This window comes from Vanacampus margaritifer, chromosome 8, assembly GCF_051991255.1.
Source record: "Vanacampus margaritifer isolate UIUO_Vmar chromosome 8, RoL_Vmar_1.0, whole genome shotgun sequence".
Classification (NCBI taxonomy): domain Eukaryota; kingdom Metazoa; phylum Chordata; class Actinopteri; order Syngnathiformes; family Syngnathidae; genus Vanacampus; species Vanacampus margaritifer.
Window position 1 is genome coordinate 9,522,016 of NC_135439.1, and position 24,182 is coordinate 9,546,197.

A 24,182-nucleotide genomic window follows, 5' to 3' on the forward strand; every position below is an offset into this window, starting at 1 on the left:
CGGCTGAATGTAACTACAATGTATTAAAATAACTTGGAATTAAACTTAGTTACATTTAAAATCAAGTAATCAATAAAGTAATTAAATTACTTTAAAAAGCAAGTACTGACAACATTTGTTAGATTTAGTTTTATAGGCTAACTCTGGGCAGCTTTTTCATAAATGTCGTTTTTGATCATTTAATGTTTGACAATCAGTCAGATTCAAGTTGCAGAACTGAATTTTTGGGGGTTCAGAGGTTATTAGTCATCATAATCCAGGAATAATACGCAATAATAATAATTATAATTATAATAATAATAATAAACACTTCAGAGTACAAGACTGAAAAGATGAAACAAGTCGTGATGGGAAAAAAAACATTAACCATTATTTTAATGTCAAACTAAAATCTGCTATGTACACTTTACTACGGCGAATGCAGTAAGCCTCACAAATATAAAATGTTTACATTTATACACATCATCAATATTAAGCCAAGTCTCATTCCCCAAAAGCCATTCATGAACTTTACGTGTCATTTTCCAAGAACATCTTTAGGAACAAGAATTGCATGTTTGACATTTTCTTTTCACTGACCTTGCAAGCATTAGTGTGTTCAAAAGTTAAATGCTTTTTTTTTTCTTTCTTCCAGACAGTAGGTAGTTAGTTGTCATTTTGGCGTTATCCCTTCAAATAAAGAACTCGCTTGCACAACACAGGACGGAGCTCAAACACTGCAAATACATTGCAAGGGACGGACAATCATTTCCTCGAGTTGCTCACAATTCATCTGTGAAAATATCGTAATAGCATGAATCCAAATGTCGATTAATACATAAATAAACTGTGGCATCTGTTAAGAATATAAAATCATTTTTTGGGTACAAGCTGCACATCTCGGGGGAAAAAATATCTCTTTAAAAAAATAGCTCTGAATTCATTTGAAATTTGAAAACTCTTCAATCCGCACAAAGAGTACATACAAAATCCTGCATGTCGCTAGTGCACTGCTGTGTGTAATGAAAAGGTGATCGTCAACATCAGGTGAGTAGAAATACAAAAAAAATAAAATAAATCGAACAATATTTTGCAAAAGATTCCACTTCAATTGATAAGCAACAACAACGACAGAATGATCTTCACAAGAGCTCATTATTTTTCTATTAAACCCACCAGTGGGTTGATTTTCATGTTGCGCTGCCTTTTAGGGGAGTTTCATTGCATTTACAGTTTTATTATTATTATTATCTTAAAATATATCTGAAAACCACGGACGGCATCAACAGAAATTCACATTCTCACTTAAGGGGCACTTTTGTCATTCACTTATCTTTTCTTTTGAAAATGTTTTTTTAGTTATTTTGCACTTCTTACAGACCAACATGTTTCTTTTAGTGGTAATAAACTGGACTGAGTCACAGTTAAGAACAACATAACTCATACCGTCATCAATTTTTTTTTTTAGATAGTAGTTGAATTAGTCTATTAGCTGTAAATGACTCCAGAAAGTGACCAAAAGAAGACAAACAAAAACTAAAATTTTTATACATATTAGCCATTTTTTTAAAATAGTTTTTACATTTTGAAACGTGTTAAACCGGGATCGTGCAACGACAATAATGTCTAACGTTTGTCTGGCTGCATTTAAATAAAAATTTTAAAAAATCAAATCAAAATCTATTAAGCGTTGAACTAGTTGATGAGCCAATTTTAGTGTGTGGAAATACAAAATATGCATATATATATATATATATATATATATATCATTTTGTATATACTGTATGAGGTAACAGGTAGTTGTGTTCAGTCATAGACAAACATTTTAAAATATATTCTCAGTTTGACATAAACTGTACTGTAAGATTAATCAAAAACAAAATTACACAATAATGTATCTGAGCAATTAACTCTAATAGTAGTTCAACATTGTCCTTTTGAATTTTAAAAAACACACAGCAGTTAGCAGTTATATAAATACACACTTCCTGTTTGAACGTCTTTCCTCCACACGAAAATAGCTTATCAGCCTTGCAAATGTATCGGATGTTTGTTTTTACAGTACCAGCTGCCGTTGTTTGTGGGTAACGCGGCTGGATTAGCTCAAAACTCATCGTTGCATTCGTTCATTTGTGAAAATAAAGAGCATTGTTTTGCTCTTGTACACTCACTGGCCACAATTTAATTAGATATGTTGCAATAAATTTGCTTTAAAAAAAAAAAAAAAGCTGCAAAAGTAATCATTTACAAGTGTTTGCATCCACTAGGATGTGTTATTTACTATTTTGGTCAATTTTAGTAGGAAAAATATAAAAACAAAAAGCGGTGCAGTTTTCCATTATCGTCGTCAAATGAGCGACGCCTAAGCATTATCAGGTGTGCCTAATCAGGTGGCCAGTGAGTGTATGCGCATATTATTCAAGCTGTCTCAATACAAATGTAATATTTTGCTTGGCACTTTAATGTACGAGTTCTTGATTGTCATCCTGAACACGCTCACGCAGGTTCTAGTGGCCCCCGCCACCGTGGCTGTTCCCCGACGTCCAGTCGATTATTATGAAGCTCAGACTCATTATCATGAAGGAGACGCCCAAGGCGGCAAAGCAGGCAGCCTATAATGAAGAGTTACATTAGCATCGATGCGTCGCCTGATTGAAATGGAACGGGTCTTAATGGTCTCACCAAGATTTTGGGAACGGAGCTCATGGGTTCACTTTCTTTGGGAACGATACGGATGTAGAAGACAGCAGGGAAGATGAAAATAAGGCAAGGAGCAGACGTGGCACCTGGAACCATGAAGCACAGTAAGCACGGCTGTTAAATGCACAGTTTTATTTTATTACGGTGTTGCAAAGAGGTGCAATATTTCCAATAAAAAAACTTTTTTTTTTTTTTAAACGCCTGGAAACCTTTGGGAAGTTTAGTTTGGGCATTTTGGAAATATGCCGTTTGGCACCTTTCACATGCAAATTAATTATAATTTAACTACTGTACAGTACTGACAAGCTCACTTACTTGAACTCATTTGCTCTCCAAAACGTATGAACACATTTGAAATGTTTTAAGTTTCCAAAAGACGTATTTATACGTTTTTTTTTTTTTTTTTTTATGCTAGAGCATACAGAAGGCTTTGATGCAGCCTCTGAACTGCAGAGAACAGGTGAAGCAATGGTAGTAATTACAAAAACGGTGGCAGCAGAGTATAAGAGATCAACCAGGGCCATGTTGCAAACAAGCTGATTTACCCACATTTCTAAACGCATTTGTGAATAATGATGACATTTTGCTATATTCTAATGATAATTGCTGCGAAACGGAAATAGTTACAAATCTACTTTTTTTTTCCTAATAAAAGAAGAGACTCTAATCTTTTTTTAGGAGGTTCCATGTTTTTATAGCAATAGAACACAATATTCTGTGGACCTTGCAAAATCAGTCAAAATCCAGTAAAACAGCCGGGAGCAAAAGGGATTGCTTCAGTGAATATGGCTGGGAGTGAATGAGTTAAAATGTAATGAAACTACCCTATTGAAACTAATGAAAACTACATTTTGTAAACTGCACTTATACAAACACATAGCAATAAATAATATATACATACAGTGAATGACACGTAAAAACAAAATAGTAAATATTTTTGTCATGAGTAGTCATGCAAAATAACATATCATCAAATCATGGATTTTTTTTCTCCCCATAGAAATTTTCCAAATCTTTTGGAATTTTGTAAGCTTGATGTTGACTAATTTCATACTTTTTCACAAAAAGTTGCAATTTACATCATCAGTACCATGAAATTGAAAAATGTTGCACAAATAAATATACACAAACATAGATGAATGGTTGGATAAGTGTACACACCCTAATACTATGCTCTATTTGACTTGACGCTTTTTGGATTTAAGTGCTCTAAATGTGTTGCGAGGACATCAGCTGTGCTCTTCAAGTGTTTCCTACACGATCCCTACTGACGACTCGTAGGTGCAAATGTGTGTTACAGGTGATTCAGCTTTATGTTTGTACCCCTCGCATGTTTGTCAATCTATCGGCCGCTTTGAAAACGTCCTTGGCGGCATGTCAACGGAAACACTTTCAACTTTCACCTCCAGTCAAAGAAACATGACCTCAATTCCGTGGAATAAGCTGCACAGTAATATTTACTCTCTTTGCCCGAACATTTTTTTTTTCTCTCGCTTTTCTATGTCAACATACAGTGGTCACGTTTTTTTTTTTTAGATTTTTAGGTGGGGGTACTGAACAGGTAGCGGCATGTCAAACATGATGTGTAAACACAGACTGTAAATACAGACACAATGAGTAAGTCATAATCCTTTTTTCTGCGTAACTTAAATACATTTAACTTTAACTTTTATTGACGCTTTCCAGAGAGGTATTTACTGTTTGTTTTTTTTTGATGATGCAATTATTTTGGTGCTTTTAGTTTGTGGTGTTGGAGAACTGTAGTGCATCAAACTGAACACTGTTTATAATCCTGGCTAAATAAGGGCACAGTATGTGAAGTATAAGTCCATCAAAAATGAGCATCTGTATAAAGGCAGAACTGTTGAAACTTCTTTAACTCATTCACTCCCAGCCATTTTCACTGAAGCAACCCCCTTCGCTCCCGGCTGGTTTACTGGATTTTGACAGATTTTGCAAGGCCCACAGAATATTCTGTTCTATTGCTATAAAAACATGAAGGAAAGATTAGAATCTCTTCTTTCATCAGGAAAAAAAGTATTTTTGTATCTGTTTCCGTTTTGCAGCAATTAGCATTAGAATATAGCTAAATTTCATCATTATTCAAAAACCTGTTGAAAACACTGGAGAAAAGAGCTTCTTGCAACATGGCCCTGGTTGATCTCTTATACTCTGCTGCCACCTGCTGGCCGTTTTTTTGTAATAACTACAATTGTTTTAAGCGACCTCTTAAGGTCAGAGGCTGCATCAAAGCCTTCTGCATGCTCTAGCATAAAAACACACAAAAACAACAACAACATATAAATACGTCTTTGGGACACAGGTAAAAAAACAAATAAAAAATTATTACATTTTTTTTTTCATTTTTGGGAGCAAATTAGTAAATCTCTAGACAAGAGTAGACTATAAATTGTCTATAGATGTGAATGGTTTCTTGTCTATAGAGAAGGGATGTGGCAACTGGCGGCCCACGGATGCCGCATGGCGGCCTCAACTATACTTTGAGTGGCCAGTTTATTTTTTACAAACCCAAAATATTCTCCAAAAATGTTTTTCACAGAAAATAGGGGGGAAATCCATAAAAAATATGTAAAATACCCAAAATATATTTTAAAATTACTGGGGTGAAAAATGTGAATGTGCACATCTGTGGGTGCCGAACCGCGTGTATACAGTGGATTGTAATATCACCGTTCACCACTAGATGGCAGACATGGCTTAGTTGTGCTTACGGCGTCTCAATAATATTATAATTTGGGTTGAGTTGATTTTTGTAGAAAAAAATGCATTAAATGAGTTGGTTTGCTATCCGGTAGTCATTTATAGTATATTTCTATTGCTACACTTATAGTAGCACAATATAGCTTTGTATAATATGTACAAACCGATGATTCCGAAGATGCCCAGAATGTTGGGAGCGAAAATGACCAGCATGTTGATAAGCATGAGCAGAATCATTGCGATGGCGATGTGACGCAGCCAGCTGAACGCTTTGGTGGGGAACAACATCAGCTGGATGGCTCTGCGCACCTGTGTACACACACACACACACACACACACACACACACACGGGCAGGCAAAATAAAGTTTGTGTTGTCGTCTCCAAGCATAAGAAATCGGAAACTTACTGGGAAGAGCACAATGGGGACGGTGAGTGTGACGGCGGTGAGGACGGCCACACGCACACACAGCATCAACGTGTCGTAAGGATCAATGCGGCTGTAAGTGTGAAGCAATTCTGGCTCCACATTGCCTGCAGGAATAAATTCAGAAACGTAGACGGTATGTTATTATTTAACAAGCAAGCCAGCGACCCAAAACTGATAAGATACAACAAAAGCCTTGTATCGACAATTCTGTTTTTACAAAGATAATAACAGCCAGTTTTGAAGTTATACTGAAAAGTGTTATTCATGTTTTTTCCCCTCACTTCTTCCCTAGTTTCATTTTTTCTATTTAAAAAATTTGTGACGCTGTTAGCAACCCGCCAGGCTTCCCGTTCTGGCTCCCTCTGTTGGTCGTTGTTATTTTGCGTGTTCCTCGGTCAGGTGGGGAAAAATACCTTGTGTGTTTTTACGTACTTGCCCAATAAATCAGATTCTGATATTCTGGTTGCCTTATTTACAGTTTTTATAAAAAGTCTACACACCCCTGGTCAAATGCCATGTTTCTGTTTTAAAAAAACAAAGAGACCAAGATAAATCATTGCCTACCAATATTGTGACCGAAGTATAAACTGATTATTTTTATTTAATAAAAAAAAAAAAAACTGTTGTTTTTAGAGAGGAGACATTAAAATACACAGTTGAGATTACATAAGTGTTCACACCCTCATAACTGGGAAGTGGCTATGTTCAGAATTAACAAATCAAATTCAAGGTTTTTTTTTGTTTTGTTTTTACAATAATATGTTCTATGCAGCCCCACTAGTCTAAATATGGTATTCTGGCTAATATTGCGTGAGTGGAATATGAGTTAAGCAGCAAAATCCAGCCATTTTTATCCATCTCAAGAGGCGGCCGCTTTGCCACTTGCTGTTGACTGAAGATGACATCAATGTTGCTAAGGGCTTAGGCAACAACCAATCAGAGGGCACCTGTTTTCTGAAGCTGAGCTCTGATTGGTTGTTACCTGAGACCTGAGCAACTGTGACAAAATGGCCACCCCTTGAGCTGGATACAAACGGCTGGGGTTTGCTTCAGAACTCATATTCCCCCAAAAATAATATTAATCATTATGTCATGTTTAGACTAGTGAGGTCACATATAACATATTATTGTCAAGAAATGTTGACGGTTGACTTCCACTTTAAATGGAGTCAGCACACAACTGACGCCAAATTAGAAAATTATAGATGCTTTAGTAAGCTTTTCATGACATTTATTTGTTTCCTAATGATGTGGCCAGTTGATGTTAAATATTTTCCTTCTTTTTGCAGCTTTTATAATATAACATTTGAATGTTTTGCAATTATTACCCTCCTAAATACTGAGTAAGTTTTTGATCCTTATATTGTTGTCATTTTCTAAAAGGCGCACTGCATACTGTATATGTCCTGTTATGAACCAATGTATGGATATGCGATTTGGACTCAAATATGAGCACTCACCGTAGAAGGTCAAGTAGCCAAAGAGAGCTGCCAGAAAGTACATTGAGTACATAACAAAGATGGAGATGTTAGACACCCTCTGCATCTTCTTTTTAGTAGGGCTGCACACACACACACAAAAAAAAAAATATGTGCATGTGTTATATTTTGAAGTCAAATGTGATTAAAACTTGCATTTTAGAGAGAAGCAACTCACTCGCGGAGCTCAGTGTAAATGGGGAGGACCTCGGGGTGGCAAACGAAGGCAAAAGCCAAGATGGGGATGGTGTAGGCTGTCTGTGGAGAAGCACACGATACATTACACCTACAAGACGTAAACAATAAATAATAATAATAATATGAATTGTTCATTTCAAAGATGCTTGATCAAAGTTCTTCCACAACGAGCGTTCCCTAAACTGTTCCCACAAAGTAAAATTGTCGAAGATGTCGTGTAGGCGGGCTCACCTGTGAGTTGATGGTGAACATGCGCGGCCCGCAAAGGGCGTCGTCCTCTTCGTGCGCCACTGGGTGTCCGCCGGCGTTGCTCGACACGTTCAGGCTGAGGTGGGCCGCGGTGCTGTTGAGCGAGTTGAACTCCTCGAAGGGGCACGGAATTTGGAACTTCTTGTAGATGACCTGTAAGGGAGACATGACGGGAGGGCATCGGTTGTGTCCGTGTGTAACGACCCCCACCCCACACCCACATAGCTGTGCCGCGGCCCAGGGGAGTGTTTTAATAAATATAATACAAATGTTGATAAAAATGCATTCAATGAATTGATTTAAATCCACCCAAATCACATTACACCACCCGCACCACAACTTAGACCTGTTTTTAGCTGGTCTAAAGTCTAAGTCTACTTTCTGTCACCAAATTGTCAATTATCATCGTTAAAAAAAAAAACCTTGGTCTGCCAAATTCCCCAAAACGATAAACTAGACTTTGCTCGGCACGAAAATGAAGTTTTTACGCTGATATGTGTCTGTCTACAAAAGCAGAGCCCAAAATTTGATAGAGAAGTAGATCTTGCTAATTGGCCAACATACCGCAGTGAGGAAGAACACCATGCAGCTGAGAGAAAATCCGCTGGTGTAGCCCAAGTAACCTGAGAGAAGATAGAAAGAAAGGACTTGTAACGGAGGCTCTTAACTCTACATTCTCTACAAAAATAAATAAAAACAACAAAAAGGGACCAATAAGCAAACGTACAAACAAGGCACTTCCTGTTAGTGCTCTTATTTTGAAACCTGCTGACGGATGTGTCTTACCGAAATAACTAGAACCCTGTGGCAGCCCACCAGGAATTGTCCCACCCCTCCCAATGGCCCAGGCCGGGCCTGGATGTGGTCATAGTTGACATGATTCCTAATTTGCTAGTTGTTGTTTTCACAACCGTTAGTTGGACCAAAACTCACTAATCACTTGACTTCAAAGCTACTGACCATCAATATGTTGGCTTTTTTTTAAGACCAAACGAACCAGCCAAAGCATTCATCTATTTCTGACTTTACCAATCACAGAGCGAATAGAGTGAAACAACCAATCACATCCATTCTAATGTATATTCTCATTTATAGACAATTTTGAGTCTTGATCAAACCTAACAAGTATGTTTTGGAAATGTGGTGTCAGTTTTGACCCACAACATGAAGGAGGATTCAACTTTCAAGCATACAGTACTGTACTGTATTTGCAAAATCATTATGAAAAAGGGCAAAACTAGTGACGCATAACAATCTATGAATTAAATACTCTGACTTTGCAAGCATGTGAAAGCAGATTTGAACTCTGAGTCAAACGGCATGCGCAAGGAGATCGAGTGTCCTCTCACCCAGCTGCTTCATCAGGGCCAGGGGCAGGATGACACTGGCAGAGACCATGATGACCAGATAGTTGCCATTCAAGTACCAAAGACTGTTCAGGACAGAAAAAGAAGGGAATTCATTATTTAGACTTTAATATTCTTTCATGTGCAATGGATTTGATTTCCCAACACTTCGAGCTCAAGTTGTGCAGTGTTTGCTTATGCACTCCCACTGAAATAGAATCCCACATGACAGAGGATTTACTATGAGAGCGCACGCAGCTGCACAGAAGGAAGGGCGAACCCAACGCACCGATGTGACGTCTGCAAGCCACGAAGCCTGCAAAACATGCACGACATGGAATTGCATATCCAATATTGGCATTGCCTCGCTTTCAATCATCTGTTGCTGACTCATCATCTGCTAAATGTGAACGCCGCATGTAACCCCCCCCCCCCCCCCCATTCAACAAGATGTCCATTGATGACATTCATGAAACTTAACAGCTGCAGGGTATACAGTATGTACAGTATATTTCCAATTCCTGGTTGACTTCCAAGTTCTACTTTCAACCACAGTAAATAATGTACATGTGAACATTGTGTTCTTATAACTTACACTATCATAAAGTTTTTATTAGGGATGGGCAAGCACCGATGCCAGGGCCTTATTTCAATTCATCAGTACTCACGACGGCAGATACAATTTACAATCAGGAACTAGAAATTTCGTGCAATTTTCAGGAAAAATGCTATATTGAGATAGATAATTATTATTATTATTACTATTATTATTAATTATTATTATTATTATTATATATCTTAATGTAGCATTTTATATAGATAGATTATATTAGGTATAATAATAATTATTATTATTATTATATATTATTATTATTATTATATATCTTAATATAGCATTTTTCTTATTGTATTATATTTCTTTTTTTCTTTTTTTTTATTGAGATAGATAATTATTATTATTATTATATATCTTAATGTAGCATTTTTATATAGATAGATTATATTAGGTATAATAATAATAATTATTATTATTATTATATATTATTATTATTATTATTATATATTATTATTATTATTATTATATATCTTAATATAGCATTTTTCCTGGAAAATTGCTGTCAATTTTCTATTTTTCTGTTTAATAAAAAATATTATTATTATTATTATTAGAGTACTTGCTGGTATCAGTCTGAAAAAAAGTGGTATTGAACATCTTTATTTTTTATTTTTGTTGAACTCCAAATTGTACCACTTCAGAGGTGTTTGACTTTTAAACCTTGGATGATTTTTGTCTGTGATGGCTGACCTACACGTTCATTGGGTGGACCTCCAGTATTTTTTCAATGTTTTGACAGGCCTCCACAACAGTTTACAGTCAACAGTGTGCGGCTTGTCATCGGTCTTCAAGGCAAGCGGCCAACGATGTGCTTAATGGTGCGCGGGGGAAAAGGATTCCTCACCTGGCCTGCCAAGGAAAATTAATATCGTCTCGAGGGGGCAATGATGGTAAAGTGCAAACATCCATCGTTGGCATCCGCGTAGCAGGACGGCGCTCCTGGAGTGTGTTTCTTTGTGTGCGTGTGGTTTGTAAGTTCAACAATGGCAAGTTATGTCATCTTTAGCAACCTGCCAGCAGGTCTTTGTCACAGACACAGTCATCAGGTTATACATGTTCTTTATTTTAATTGTTTCCTTTTTTAAAAAAAATAGGTCTTGGATAAGAGTAAAACTATTTTCCTAAAGTGCATTTATTAATAGTGCCTTGCTTCTTTTGATGTTAAACTTAGGGATGTTCTACATGACTTTTTTTTCCAGACTGATACCAGCATAAGTTCTCAACTACTGAGTAGTCACCGATTCCGAAACCAAGTACCACTAGTACTTTTGATACATAAAATTTCCACCAAAAAACATCCAATGACAGGTAATTTTACAGAAAGACCTATACAGTATATCCCATCCCAATATAGTAATTTCCCTTAAAATTGCATTCAATTATGTTTTCATTTAAATTAATGTCAATCTTCTATTATTTTTTCCATTTGTTCAAAACACACAACAAAATGAATTTAAACAAACAAACAAACAAACAAATAAATAAATAGATAAATAAATAAATAAATAAATAAATAAATAAATAAATAAATAAATAAATTCTTAATGGGCATCTGTCAGACATGTGTGCCTTTTGTTCCCGATCCTAAAATGAGTGGCCAACACGAGTACTGATACCTTGAAATAAGGCCTGGTATCGGCCCGATATCGATAGACGGTATCAGTACTTGCCCATCACTAGCTAAATTGCTAAAGTGACTAAATAGGGTTAATCAAGGTTTAAAAACATGAGATGATGAGATGAGATGAGAACAGTTGGATCCTGATAATTAATTTCCTGTTAGAAAAATTTGGTTTCCATTGTAGTTCTTTTGTGTAGCTTAACAAAAGGTAAAATTAAAATAGTCCTTGGATATTTCTATTTCTAGTTCAGTCATTCTGCCTCATTTGAATAATCAGAAAATTTAATTACAAAGCACTTGTTTTTTGTTTTTTACCAGTATTTAGATGGGGACATGAATGTAACGTCCACCTGTCTTCTTAAATTGAAAACAAGCAAATGCATGCGTGCCTATCTTTTTGCATTTTGTCAAAGCAGCTCTTCTATTGGACAAGAACCCTGTGAAGTGTTATTTATGATATTTCACTTTTTAAATGTACATTTACGTAACCAGCTGAAATGTGACCCTTTGTTTGCTTCAGGGCCAGAAGAGTCAAGTGCGAGTTTCAAGTTCAATTTCTCCTTGTGTGGCCAATCACAGAAAATCCACTTTAGTTTGACTTCTTATAGCATGTTCGCATCTTGTACCGCTATATATACATTAATATCATAGTATTTTAATTACTTCTTAAGTGGGAGGCGGCATTTGGTTCGTCAGCCGCAAGTCACCGCCATCTATTTTAAGAAGCGTGGGCTGTAAATAAAAAAACACGACTCCCTGCCTCTCATTCCACGCTGACTAGTTGATGGCATGGATTGGAGCGGCGGGAGGCACGCCGGGCGGACATGAAACTCCGATGGGGGCCGGCGCCGAGGAGACCCGCCCTCGCACTCGGAATGAAGACCTCGTGTCACACCATCTGCTGCTGTCACTTGTTTGTTTGTATCGGCTGAAAAGTCATTCAACGCGACTATGTATTTTGACCTATAGCAAACCCTACAGTGGAAACAATTGAAAGCTTAAAATGTATAGGAAATACTGTATGAATGTGACTTTAAGAGGCGGGGATCAGTGGAGTGGGGTGTGACGTCTGGAAGTCGTGAATGTCTGGGCGTGAGCTGTGGCCAACAGCAGCTCCACTGTGGGTGTGCTCAATGTGTTTATATGGTTCACTTTCCTTTTCAAGTTCAATAAACACCCGAAAAAATGCATGAGACTGTGGCTCTCCTTTCCCACATGAGGGCATCACTAAGTATACTGTTAAAATCCATTGAAAAAATGAAGTGCGACCACTGTAGGTGTAATGCAATCTAGAAGGCGAACACTGTATATTCTATCAACTAGAAGGGGAGTTTACAATTAAAAAAAAAAAACTGTCACTGCCGCCATCTTGTGCCTCTAATCTGATAAACAAGAAGAAAAACAAGCATCGGTCAATTATTTGGGGGTACCGCCTCACAAAATGTAAAACTTCAAATGAATAACATTTAGTATAACAGTAATAATTGGTTATGAATAAGTTAACATAAGTCAGTAACCATAATTTGCTTCCTGTAATTGTAACTGCCAGGTGTCCCAACACTTTTGACTGTCCATTACGTCCACATTTCTCATTCTGTGGTACTGACGCTTTAAAGGGGAAGTCAACCTTAAATATTTCTTGACAATAATAGGTTATATGTGACCTCACTAGTCTAAACATGACATTCTGATTAATCAACAATATTATTATGAGTTATGCAGCAAATTCCAGCCGTTTTTATCCATCTTAGGGGGCGGCCATTTTCCCGCTTGCTGTCAACTGAAGATGACATCACAGTTGCTCAGGGCTCAGCCATTGGCCAATTACATCTCACCTGTTTTCTGAAGCCGAGCTGTGATTGGTTGTTACTTGAGACCTGAGCAACTGTGATGTCATTTTCACTCAACAGAAAGTGTCAAAATGGCCGCCTTCTGATCCTGATAAAAACTGCTGGATTTTACTGCTTAACTCATATTTCACAAACGCAATATCTACCATAATACCGTATTTAGACAAGTGGGGCTGCATAGAACATATTATTGTCAATATTTTTTTAAGGGAGGAGGGGGGGTGGCTTCTTCTTTAAGTATACATTGGAGCTTAAAGATGGGAGTGGCCCGAAGGAATGTGGCAGCAGTCCTTTTTGAGCACAATGTTTGTTTTTATACAATATGAGGCGGTAGAAATCCTGTGTGTCTTTGCCCTGACTGAAGGTTGACGTTGCGTCCACTCTAAATCAGCTGACAGCTATCCAGACAAGCCCCCCTTATTGCTCGTTCAATTACAAGCGTCCATTCTCATCACACCCCTCCAATGCCAGCTGCTAAGCCCTTGTGAAGTCACGAGTGTAGCGCTATTGATGCCGTTACTCACTCTGCGTTGGGGTCAGCCTTCAAGAACGCTTGGATGACCAGCGGTAACTCGGATTTCACAATGTACAGGTAGCTGGACATGGCTGCAACAGAGTGAAAATATAGAAGCATGAGTTGGCCTCACGGTAATAAAAACTGCCACACTGTTAATGTGAAACCCGTCACGGTAGACACGAGGGTCAATGATTCTACTGCATCATTCCAAGGGTGTTGAAACATCAAAAGGAATTTAAGGGAAGCTAAGAATGAGAAATATTTATGGCCGATTTGTTATTACTTTCCTAAAATAATGGCCCAAGTTGTTTTTATTTCTGATAACACAAAAAACTGAATTCAAGTACCCAATATTGAACTTATTTTTTCAGAATTTCTTTTCTTTTTCGGAAAACATGACATACATCAATATTTTAGGAGTAACAAAATTCAGATCATGCCATTTAACTCAATTGCTGCCAGCCCAGTTAAAATGGATTTTTGACGTCTATAGCCGTCAATGGCACTGAACGAGTTAAAAAGTCCTTGGTTTTAAAGTGCTCAAAAGATGTAAGTGAAAACATCATTGATATATAATATGTTCATGAGTTGATAAATTCACAGTAAGTCTAAAGCTACTCCTAGTCTGATATGATTCACTCACTCACCTCCAATGTTCTGTAGAGTGATTGCAATGCCGGCCGCCATTTTTCCAGGAATGCCAAAGGCTCTTAAGCCCAGCTGTTCGTAAGCACGAATTCCTGAAACCACAACATTTTTATATAAACATCCTATAAACCGCTCTTCACAGGTAAGAGGGATGAACATTTGAATATTGGATGATGTAGACAGTTTCTTTACAATAGGCTAACAGTTTCTTACCCACAATGCCGGAGGATTTGAGCAGCAGATGAATGGAATAAGATGATAAGGCAGCCACGGCGGTCAAAAGAAACCTGCAACACGATTCAATTCAGTTTTATAATCTGTCCTTGTCTATTCAAATGATTTGTGCACTGGATGAAAGGCACATTCACATCCTATGGACGGTGACCAACTACTTTTGTCTAGCGTTAGCAGTTATTTCCATGTCATGTCAGAAAAGTGCCAGTTTTGGAATGTTTCGACTTGTTTCTTGCAAGAATTGACCATCTTTTGTTGAATAACACATTTGGAACATTGTCATGCATTTGAGTCCATTTGTTTGAGTAAAGCGGTAGACTGCTGCGTTAGCTTCTAATGCTAGCCGCTAGCTTGCTAGCTGCCACTGCCATATTTTCGTCGCTTGTAATCAAAGAGTTTAACATTTTGTGCATTTGCGCTATGGTTGACCATTTTTTTTTGTTATATTAGGGACCTGATTTATTATTGGGTTGGTGGTTAGCTATTAAATTGTCTATTTTTGCAGTCTGGTGGGCGCTCCTGTTCTGGATGAAGTCTCAAAGTCTCTAGAAGTCTCCAATAACACCAGAAAAAGTGTTTGTCTTTTTTTAACTAATCGCTCGGGGAGTCGGGAATTGTAGCCTAGGGTAAGTTGGCAACACTGACAAGCTGCTTAGCCTACTCCATTTTGTGCTCAATGGTGTGGTAATAGAAACCACAATCCGTAGCCAACTGATTATACTTTGAGTATTGTGATTTTTTTTTTTTTATGCCAGAAACTTTTACCAAGTCAGTTGGAGGCTCAGGAAGGAATTACTCCAAATAGAGGCTCAGTAAACCAGAGGGCCACATTTGGGTATGATAGCTGGCATATCAAAAGAGATCATGTCCCATAATAAACCCACCTATATATACAATATACTCCCTTACAGACTCCAGAAAGGCCACAGCCCAAAATAGTCCAACCTGCAGCCCCAATGTGGGATCTGGATTTGCTCATTTATGTCCTCCTAACTACGTGCAGAGCACAAATGTCAGACATGGCCTTTGGTAGCCGCTGGTCATTTAGTCTGCGCACAAGTGGCAGGATTGGGATAAATAAAGACTCTAATGTCTGTCTCAGCTAGGTCAGCTATCTTCATGCATTGAAATTAAAGACCTTGACACTGCTGCGAGCTTTCCTAACCTCTGTTTGGATGTATAATAATCAACCTGTATGGAATCATTACTACCTCAATGTTTGGCCTCAAACTTAGATTCCACGCCTCACCTGAGACAAGCCGATGGGATAAAAAAAAAAAGTTCTATATTCCCTGAGAGTTTTTGTTGTGTTTACACATGCAGATTTTTGTTCATTTCTTGTATTGAACCTCCATTGGATTATGCAGGTGTAAATGAAAAAAAAAGTGTACAGTAGGTAACAATTGTCCATTGAGAAAACACATTATCGCGAAATATTTAAATGCTGGAGGTTTGTCAGGGATTCCATCTCACCCACCCAGAGTGGACTTCAGGGCTTGGGAAAGGGGATGGCTGTGGGTGCACCCTCTGACCAAATAGGAATGTTGAACAGTGGGTTCACTCGCTTGTTTATTATGAGAAATGGCATTTCCATCAATGTGTGGGACTCTATCGCTTTAAACGCTATTGAATAGTAAAGCTCCTGTTGTACTGCAACTGTAATCTTAAGTTTCCCAGGCTTTAAAAAAAAAACTCAGTATCAATTGGTACTACTCACAAGAAGAGGAGTATGCCTGTGTTGGCCATGGCATAAGCCAGTCCCAGAATTCCACTTCCCATAATGGCATTACCCAGGTTGAAGACGGACATACCAAAGGAGGTTTTGCCTTCAAACTGATACAACAAACACAAAACAAATATATAACAATAACAAATACACAAACTAGTAGTGGTGACTTGTGTTTTCTTACATCTGTGAATCGGACTGGTTTCTTTCCATCTGCACTGGGCAAAAATTCCTCATTCTCCAGCCCTCCCTCGGGGTCATCAAACCTAATATGAAACATGTAACATGTAACCACAATTAGTTCAAGTCAATGTTAAACACTTTGTCCATTGCTAATATAGTTTAAATATATGATTCATTTAAGTCAATAACAGCAAATTAAGTTGGAATTAATTTAAAACCTGTCATACCTGACTGTTTGAGTGCCATTTCTGTGCAAGGATCCACCCATTGAGGCAATAAAATAAACATGCAATAATAAAAACAAAAGCAAACAGGCATTTAGTCGACACTCGCCCAACCTGCTACGAAGCTCATTAGCAATGACAAGTTCAAGGTGCAAATACACACAGGACTGCCCTGAACATGCTTGCGGAGTACAGGAAACACTCACTGATCATCCTCGAGCAACGTCTTCATCGGCACGTCCACGTCGTCTCCGAGGGCGTGGCTTTTCCCGTTTGATAAGATGTTCATCTCCGAGTGGGCTTGCTCCATCGTGAAAGGTGTAGCGGATGCTTTTTGGATCGTTTGCTGTCAGCAGAATTCAGTGTCTCTAATGGAGAAGGAACACGTTAAACATTACTTAATAAAGATACAATACGTAATATGAACTGAAAATCGGTGATCAATAGCCCCCTTCAAAAGGTTTGTATGTGTTTAATTGCCACAAGATGGTGGTAAAGCACTAATGTGTAAATGAAACTCCTCAACTCACTTCAATATACTTCCTAGATGCCGCTAAATAATTACTATAAGATATATTCTTATGCTACAAAAATGATACAATGCTATGATACAAAAATATATCTTGTAATTCGGTAACATGACCAGATTTGAGTCAGGGTTGCTACAGTAATAGTTAGTAGTGTAATAGTTAGCATTCTGCACTCTGAATCCAGCCATCTGAATTCATATCAAGATGGAAAGAATATATCTTGTAAAACTTTTACTTATCTTTACAATATTTTGGCCAGAGCACAGAAAGATTTTCCAAAATAAATATGCTAATTTGCAAAAGCTAAACCCTGAATATGAAGAGTGCACTATATCTTGTTGTGTGAATGACAACAGGTGGATATACTGGTGAATTGTTCTGTCATCTAGTAGAAGAACATTTCATTGTTCTGGCTATCAATACATGTCAAGAAATTCTTACGCACCTGCTCATGAATCCCCACACATTTGGGAATTACTGCTATATGCTGTAGCTGTACTATTGGTGAACCAGCCAAGAAACCTTTCATGATGTGTTAGCACTAGCATGTTAATGCTAATGAAGTGTTCTGTTAGCATGCTAGCATGTACAATTGTTGGCTTGGCGTGTTTAATTTCATTTTACGACAGGCATGTTCAACACTAAAAAGTAATGTCAACTTCACAAAATAGGGAATACTGGTGTTTTTCTTTGCTGCAAATGAACACATATTGTTAGGCTAACACCAACATTGCTACCGCATCACACTAAGAACTGTGTCAAACAGTTGGTATTGGTTTTATTATTTGTTTCTGTAACCTATTATTGCTCTTCAAACATCCATTATTGGCCCCTTAATGTTATCATATAAGAAACCCGAAGTTTCTGACGCTGTGAAAGTACCTTGAATGCAACATTTTTTTGGGTAGCATTAGCAACCAGCAAGTGTGTAGCGTATGTTATTCTGGTTATTCTGTTGTCCCTAAGCGTCCTTTCAGCTGTTTAATTACACCCAGTTGGAGTTAACTGTAAAACTAAACACACAACACTAAGAATTACATCCAATGTATATTTAAATACAAAGCATTCTTCGTTTTAGAAACATTGCTAGACTAGCGCTAATGCTAAAAGCAAAGGGAGGATCCCATTCAAATGCTAACAGAAAGTTAGCATCGACTTCGGAGTGTTTTTCCTTCAAATAACAAATATTCACACACAAATGCTGTGGGAACACATAACCACAGGTAAGATAACACTATGCAAAGGCACAGATTTTTACCAATGTGTGAAAAATTAGTTATTTTAATAGAATTCAATCGCAACGTTCTTCTGTACTCACTTTAAGTGTGTACACCATGGATGCATTAACTTAATTTTATGCATTAAATATGTATTTTTAAATAATTGGCAGGTTACTCGGCAATCGGTATTTTTTCTGCCAACAATCGGTACCTGCCTCAAAAAATGCATATCAGTCTCTGCAGTGTATCTTATAGTACAAGCGTATAAAGACAAAAAAAATATGAGAAAACTTTTGTTTAGAAGGCAAAATATTTCCTCTTGTTTGGTTTCTATCAGTTCCTCTGTTGACACAACGTCAACACCTCTCACAACGTCGTCTCCGGGTACCGTAAGTCGGATAACACAAACGTGTCCTCTACCCAGAAAATCGCAGGTCGGCTAGGTAAACAAATCACGCCATCAAAGGTCAAGGCTTGTTTGAGTTTTGAGGTGCTTGCGCTTGTGTTTTGCGTACTGTGTGTCACAAGCCAGCGGATTCTCAGAGGCAGCACTTGTTTCACACAATGGAACAACAGTTTAACAATAAAACAAACCTAAACAGCAGCTCTCAAATTACTGGCAACACAGCATGGTAAAGTATTCTTATTGTAATGTGAAAAAAAAGCTAACATCACTTTTACATTAACCTAATTGGGACATGCAATGGAACCATAAGCTGTCGATAGAGTCCTCAATAAGGACCAATTACAGCTGGAAAAGGCCATATTGACCCGGAAACAGCAGCTTCAAAGAAAAAAATAATTAACATTTCAGCCCGATCTCCACGTTCTCATAAAAGATGATTCTGAGGGATAATCCTTGTGTGTTTTTTGTTTTTTTACATTTGTCCTCCCCCAACCTGCTCGGAAAATGAAGACATTCATAAATATTAAGCCTGTTCAATATTCAGGATGGAAAATCTTTGCGCGCCCGATCAACATCAAGTTGGGCGGAGTCACGCTCCATGATTGTGATATGGAACGTAACATAGCCAATTAGGAGGCGACCAGCAGCTGGTTTGGGCTTCAGGCATGCTTACAACCAAATAAATAACAACACTATTGTATAAGTGTAACTTGTTTGACTTTAGGCTTTTTAGAATGTTGAAGTTAATCATTACTGTAGTATATCAAAACCACTGTGGAAAGCAAATAAGTAAATTTACTTCAGACAGCCCTACCACCTTAGGCATACAAAATTCTACTTCAAGTGTAACATGCATACTGTAATTGTCTTTCTTAACTTTAATTTACTGTGACAATGTCAACAAAAAATACTAATTATTTCAGTTGGCACATTTCTGACTGATATTATATTATTACATTTCATTAGTTTTCAATTAGCATTGGTTGACCGACCCCGAGAAGCCAGAACACAGAAATGGTATGATTTTCATTCCGTTTTAAGGAATTCTGTCATTCTGGAAGAAGTGTGGGTTAAAGGAACACAATTTTAAAAATACGATTTGAATTTGAACTCTGTGTTATTTGAAGCGTGAACATCTCCCACTGCGCGGCTTGTGAATTTTTGAAACGTTTGAACAGGTGATTTTAAAACCTGCAAGCAAATGCATATAGAAACGGGAGCTGGAACAAGCACGAGATTCAACCCAGAGCGCCTGGCAGCGTCAGTTCATCATCGGCCACGTGCCTTCTGAGTCCACAGGAACACAACACATGCGCTCCTGTCAAGGCGGCCACCACTTGATGCACACACGTTGCTCCGCGGCCAGCAGTTCACTTTAGGACAGCACACTAGCTATAAACTCAATAGCTGCTTCATTAGATACACCTGCAATTGTAGATTGCAGTGGTGGATTTATTTTGTTCCGTGACAACACTTGTAACTCAAAACACTCATTTTTTTAAGTCTTCTTTGCAGACATTAATTCCAAGTGTTCAGCTGCCGGTTGGCAATTTTCTAAGAAAGCATTTGGTAACATGAGGCGTGGCCGCGGTCCAACAGTATTACTGAGGAACATTTCCGGCTTCTACTACACTTGAGTTCGTTTTAGTGGTTTAATGTATTTACTGTCATCATAATGTTGTTAATTTCTTATTCTTCTTTCCCTGGAACTGTACTGAGGCGTAACATGTTCCCACATAGTAAACACAATATTGGCTAAGCGTCAGGAAATGTTACTGGTGCTCTTGTTGCTAGCTACTCTGTCAACAGCTCAGCCTTTGGCTAACGGATGCTATAGCTAGCATATGCTTTTATGGTATATCAAAGTCAGTTGGAACTGCGTTTAAAAATGTAACGTATTGGAAATGAATTTTCAGAGGCTATTTTTGAACAAACAAAAGAGCGTCGTTGTTTAGAACTTCTATCAAATGGGCCGCAACTTTGCAACAGTTAACAGTAAACAGTTGAGAACCGCGGAAGGGGGTGATGGGGGGATTTGCTACAAATGCTCCTCAAAATGGCGACGTTGCTCCTCAAATGAGGTAATTGATAAGCAAAACTGCTTTCAAAAAAAGTTAATCCAAGTTATATTTTCCGTATACCATAACAAGAAAGGTTCCTGATGAAATTTCCATTTCTACATTGCAAACACAGTATTATTTTTTTGGGTGGAAATCTTGGAAACTTTTGACCCGGGGAATGGTATGTGCTTACAAATATGTTGCCAAGGTCACCTTGCCTCACTTGCGTGAGAAAAGACTGTGAGAGCCAAAAGGGGTTTGGTATTACGAAATATGCACCAGCGCCAAAGCCAGGCAGTTTGGCAGTTCATTTTACTGTCAAATTTTGAAACTTTTAAAATGTTCATTAATTAAATTAATTATTACTATATTTCACATTAAAAAAGGACAGATTCTACCATGCTTTTAATCGAACATAATTTATTGATTATTCCCCCATAACCGATCAATGAAATGTCGTCAAATCCTTAACTACAATCAGAAAGACAAACAAATATACACTTAACTGACAAAATACCAAATTGTACATTTCCACTTTGTCCTTGTTCCACATTAAAAACAAAATCGAATAAGCAAATATTATTATATACAAAGTCCATTGTCAGTAGCCTCTTCCCCAAAGAGTTTAGTGAAAGTGGGTCCACCGTCATCAGGTACGCAGGTTTAGTGTACTTTCTGCCATATAACGGAAGAGCATTTAATCGCTCTGCCTGTCACTTGCATAAACAGGTGAACAGAGAAACACTAATTGGAAATGAATACTAATTTTCAGACCAGTTAGGTGAAATTGCATTTTCATTGCGCCCCTTGATGATCTGAACTATCCATACCGTACAGCACAGCTGGCTGCCTCCGGCATGGAGAAAACACCTGAGCAACGTCTGCTTGAACTGGCGCACACATGCAGAGGTCGCTGACCGCGGCCGGGCTTATCTGCCCACTGTGACGAACGAACCCAGCAGCAAAAATCCATACAGCGTGTTGTCGCTGTTTAGATTGGAGGCCAAAGTCAAAAACGATGCACCCACTTGACTCAAAATGGGGTCCAACCGATATGGATTTTTTGGGGAGAGGACGACGCCATGTCTGATATTTGGCAGAATAAAATTCCTATAACCGATGTGTATGATATGAAATACAGGTCGAACATTTGACCTTTAGTAGGCTATTTGTTTACTTTTACAACACACAGAAAAAAAATACAAAAATGGTCCGATTTTTTTTCTTCCAGTATGCTGTAATGTGCTAATGTGTAAAAAAAAAAAAAAAAAAAAACATAATTATTTTAAAAAAAGGCAAAAATTACAAAAAAATATTTTTTTAAATTTTATTTAAAAAGGCTATTTTCCAGATTTTAAAATTTAATTAATCTGGCTGATTAAATGGCCGGCCCAACTCAAAAATAGCTGATGTTCAATTTTTTGGTTCTTCAAAAATCCAGTGTTGACCATTTACGCTCATTGGATATTTATCAGGGACACCTGAAAAAAAAACTGAGCAGGTGACATCTTAACAAGTGTTTTAAAATGTGTGTGTGTGTGTGGGGGGGGGGGGGTCACAATGTGTGCTTACGCCTCCATACTCTTCTTATACGTAACACTTGCAGAAAATTCACCACAGCGAGCACGTGTAGCTCAAATCTGATTTCATGTTGGACTTCTTCAGACAGCAAACTCAAGGAGACAGAATCAACTTCACATCCACAAAAATGCGGCCAAGCAGAGAACTCCATTATGCCTAAATTGCTTCGAGACACAGAAGCTGCTGAATTTTTGATACAGATTTTGGATTGTATTTCATTATCTTGCAGTGGTGCACAAAAGGGGCGGGGAGTGGGGATACATGGCGGCATCCATAGCACTCACCCCCAAGTCGACATGAAAATTTCAATGGCAGCATCATGTTATATAATGATATATGATATCTTATATATCTTATATTTTTTAACATTGAAGGAAGCCAAAGGGAAAACAGGCAAAGTTAATACAGAAAGTCTGAAGAGATTCGAACCCAGAACCTCACACTGTGAGGCACGTGACAACCACTAATCTATAATTAGTAGGCTAAATTAAATTAATATTTGAATAACGTTAACCAGAAGATCTGTTTTGTTGTTGATTTGTTGACTTGTTGCTGCTATTTCTTTAACAGGATTTTGATGCTGCCTGCCAAACAGACTGAAATAAACGAAAGATAATTACATGAGCATCTGACTTTATATTTCTGTAACCATATGAAACAAAAGATGGAGCACAATCTGTCAGTGAGCCACATGGTCGTGACATGTGGACTTGGCGCTCACGGAAGAGGGTCTGCAAACACGCTGTTTTATTATTATTCTTATTATTTATTCTTATTATTATTGATTAAGACCCTTCTATAATGACAAATCAAAACCACGACTCTCACGTTGTGCGCCGATAGATGGTCCTCAAACCGTCCGCCTCTTTAAAAATGTCTTCTCTGAGTTTTTATTCATCTGCAAGTGCCTTCAACCGGATCAATCCAGTGCGGTGCACGCATGGGCAGTACAAACACAATGAAACATAATAAGAATAAAAAATATATATATATATAAAATAAGAGAAAAAAAGAAAAGAAAAAACTAAAGGAAACATGACTTACCAAAAAGGGTTCTGGTAGGGAAATTGCCAGGATTAATCCCTCAGGCGCGTGATGAAGAGAATGGTCGTCCCTCTTGGTGTTTTATATTAAAAGTAGTTTGGGAGTTTTACGCACAATCAGAGGGTCGCTCGCCTTCGGTAGCAGCGAGCAATGCTTGTGAAGAAATGGTCGGCATTGTGAAGCACATTGCAGCCCAAACTGTGGGGGTTGGAGAAGGTCCGCCTCCTCTGGTCGCACTCTCCAACCCCCCCCCCCCCCCCAATGCAACCCACCCACTCACTCACACTCTTCGTGCTGCTCAAGTGGAAAACCATTTACGCACGGAGAAGCCTGTGCGTAAATCACGACGCTCGTGTTTCTGCTCAGCGTCACGGTAAAACTCGCCATTCCTAAAAAAAAAAAAAACATCTTCGTCATCCGAGCCTCGTTGTATGTATGCAAATCATTTAAGTAGGTGCAGGAAGTTAAGTGTTAAGCGTTAAATTCCTGGCTCACGTCCGTTTACAATCACTGGCAAACAATAAGCAGTCACTTCCGTTACAAGAGGTGAAAAGGGTAGCAAAAAAACAATAGGAGACTCAGCCATTTTATTAGGTACACCTGCACATTGTAATCCGAGCCAC

At 38.0% G+C, this 24,182-nt stretch overlaps 1 protein-coding gene across 1 annotated transcript; it reads right to left on the reverse strand.

The window, feature by feature from the left end:
* Nucleotides 1–345: 345 nt before the first annotated feature.
* On the reverse strand, nucleotides 346–23,816 carry LOC144056619 (sodium-coupled neutral amino acid transporter 3-like). The gene is made up of 17 exons (XM_077573576.1): nucleotides 23,560–23,816; nucleotides 16,925–17,084; nucleotides 16,722–16,742; nucleotides 16,496–16,577; nucleotides 16,303–16,418; nucleotides 14,565–14,638; nucleotides 14,351–14,443; nucleotides 13,711–13,792; nucleotides 9,103–9,185; nucleotides 8,318–8,376; nucleotides 7,736–7,906; nucleotides 7,485–7,564; nucleotides 7,289–7,389; nucleotides 5,808–5,932; nucleotides 5,565–5,709; nucleotides 2,662–2,765; nucleotides 346–2,591 (listed from the first exon to the last, which is right to left on the reverse strand). Exons 2-17 carry the CDS (start codon nucleotides 17,026–17,028, stop codon nucleotides 2,487–2,489), a joined length of 1,545 nt encoding a protein of 514 aa, XP_077429702.1. The 5' UTR covers nucleotides 17,029–17,084; nucleotides 23,560–23,816; the 3' UTR covers nucleotides 346–2,486.
* Between the last annotated feature and the right edge of the window lie 366 nt (nucleotides 23,817–24,182).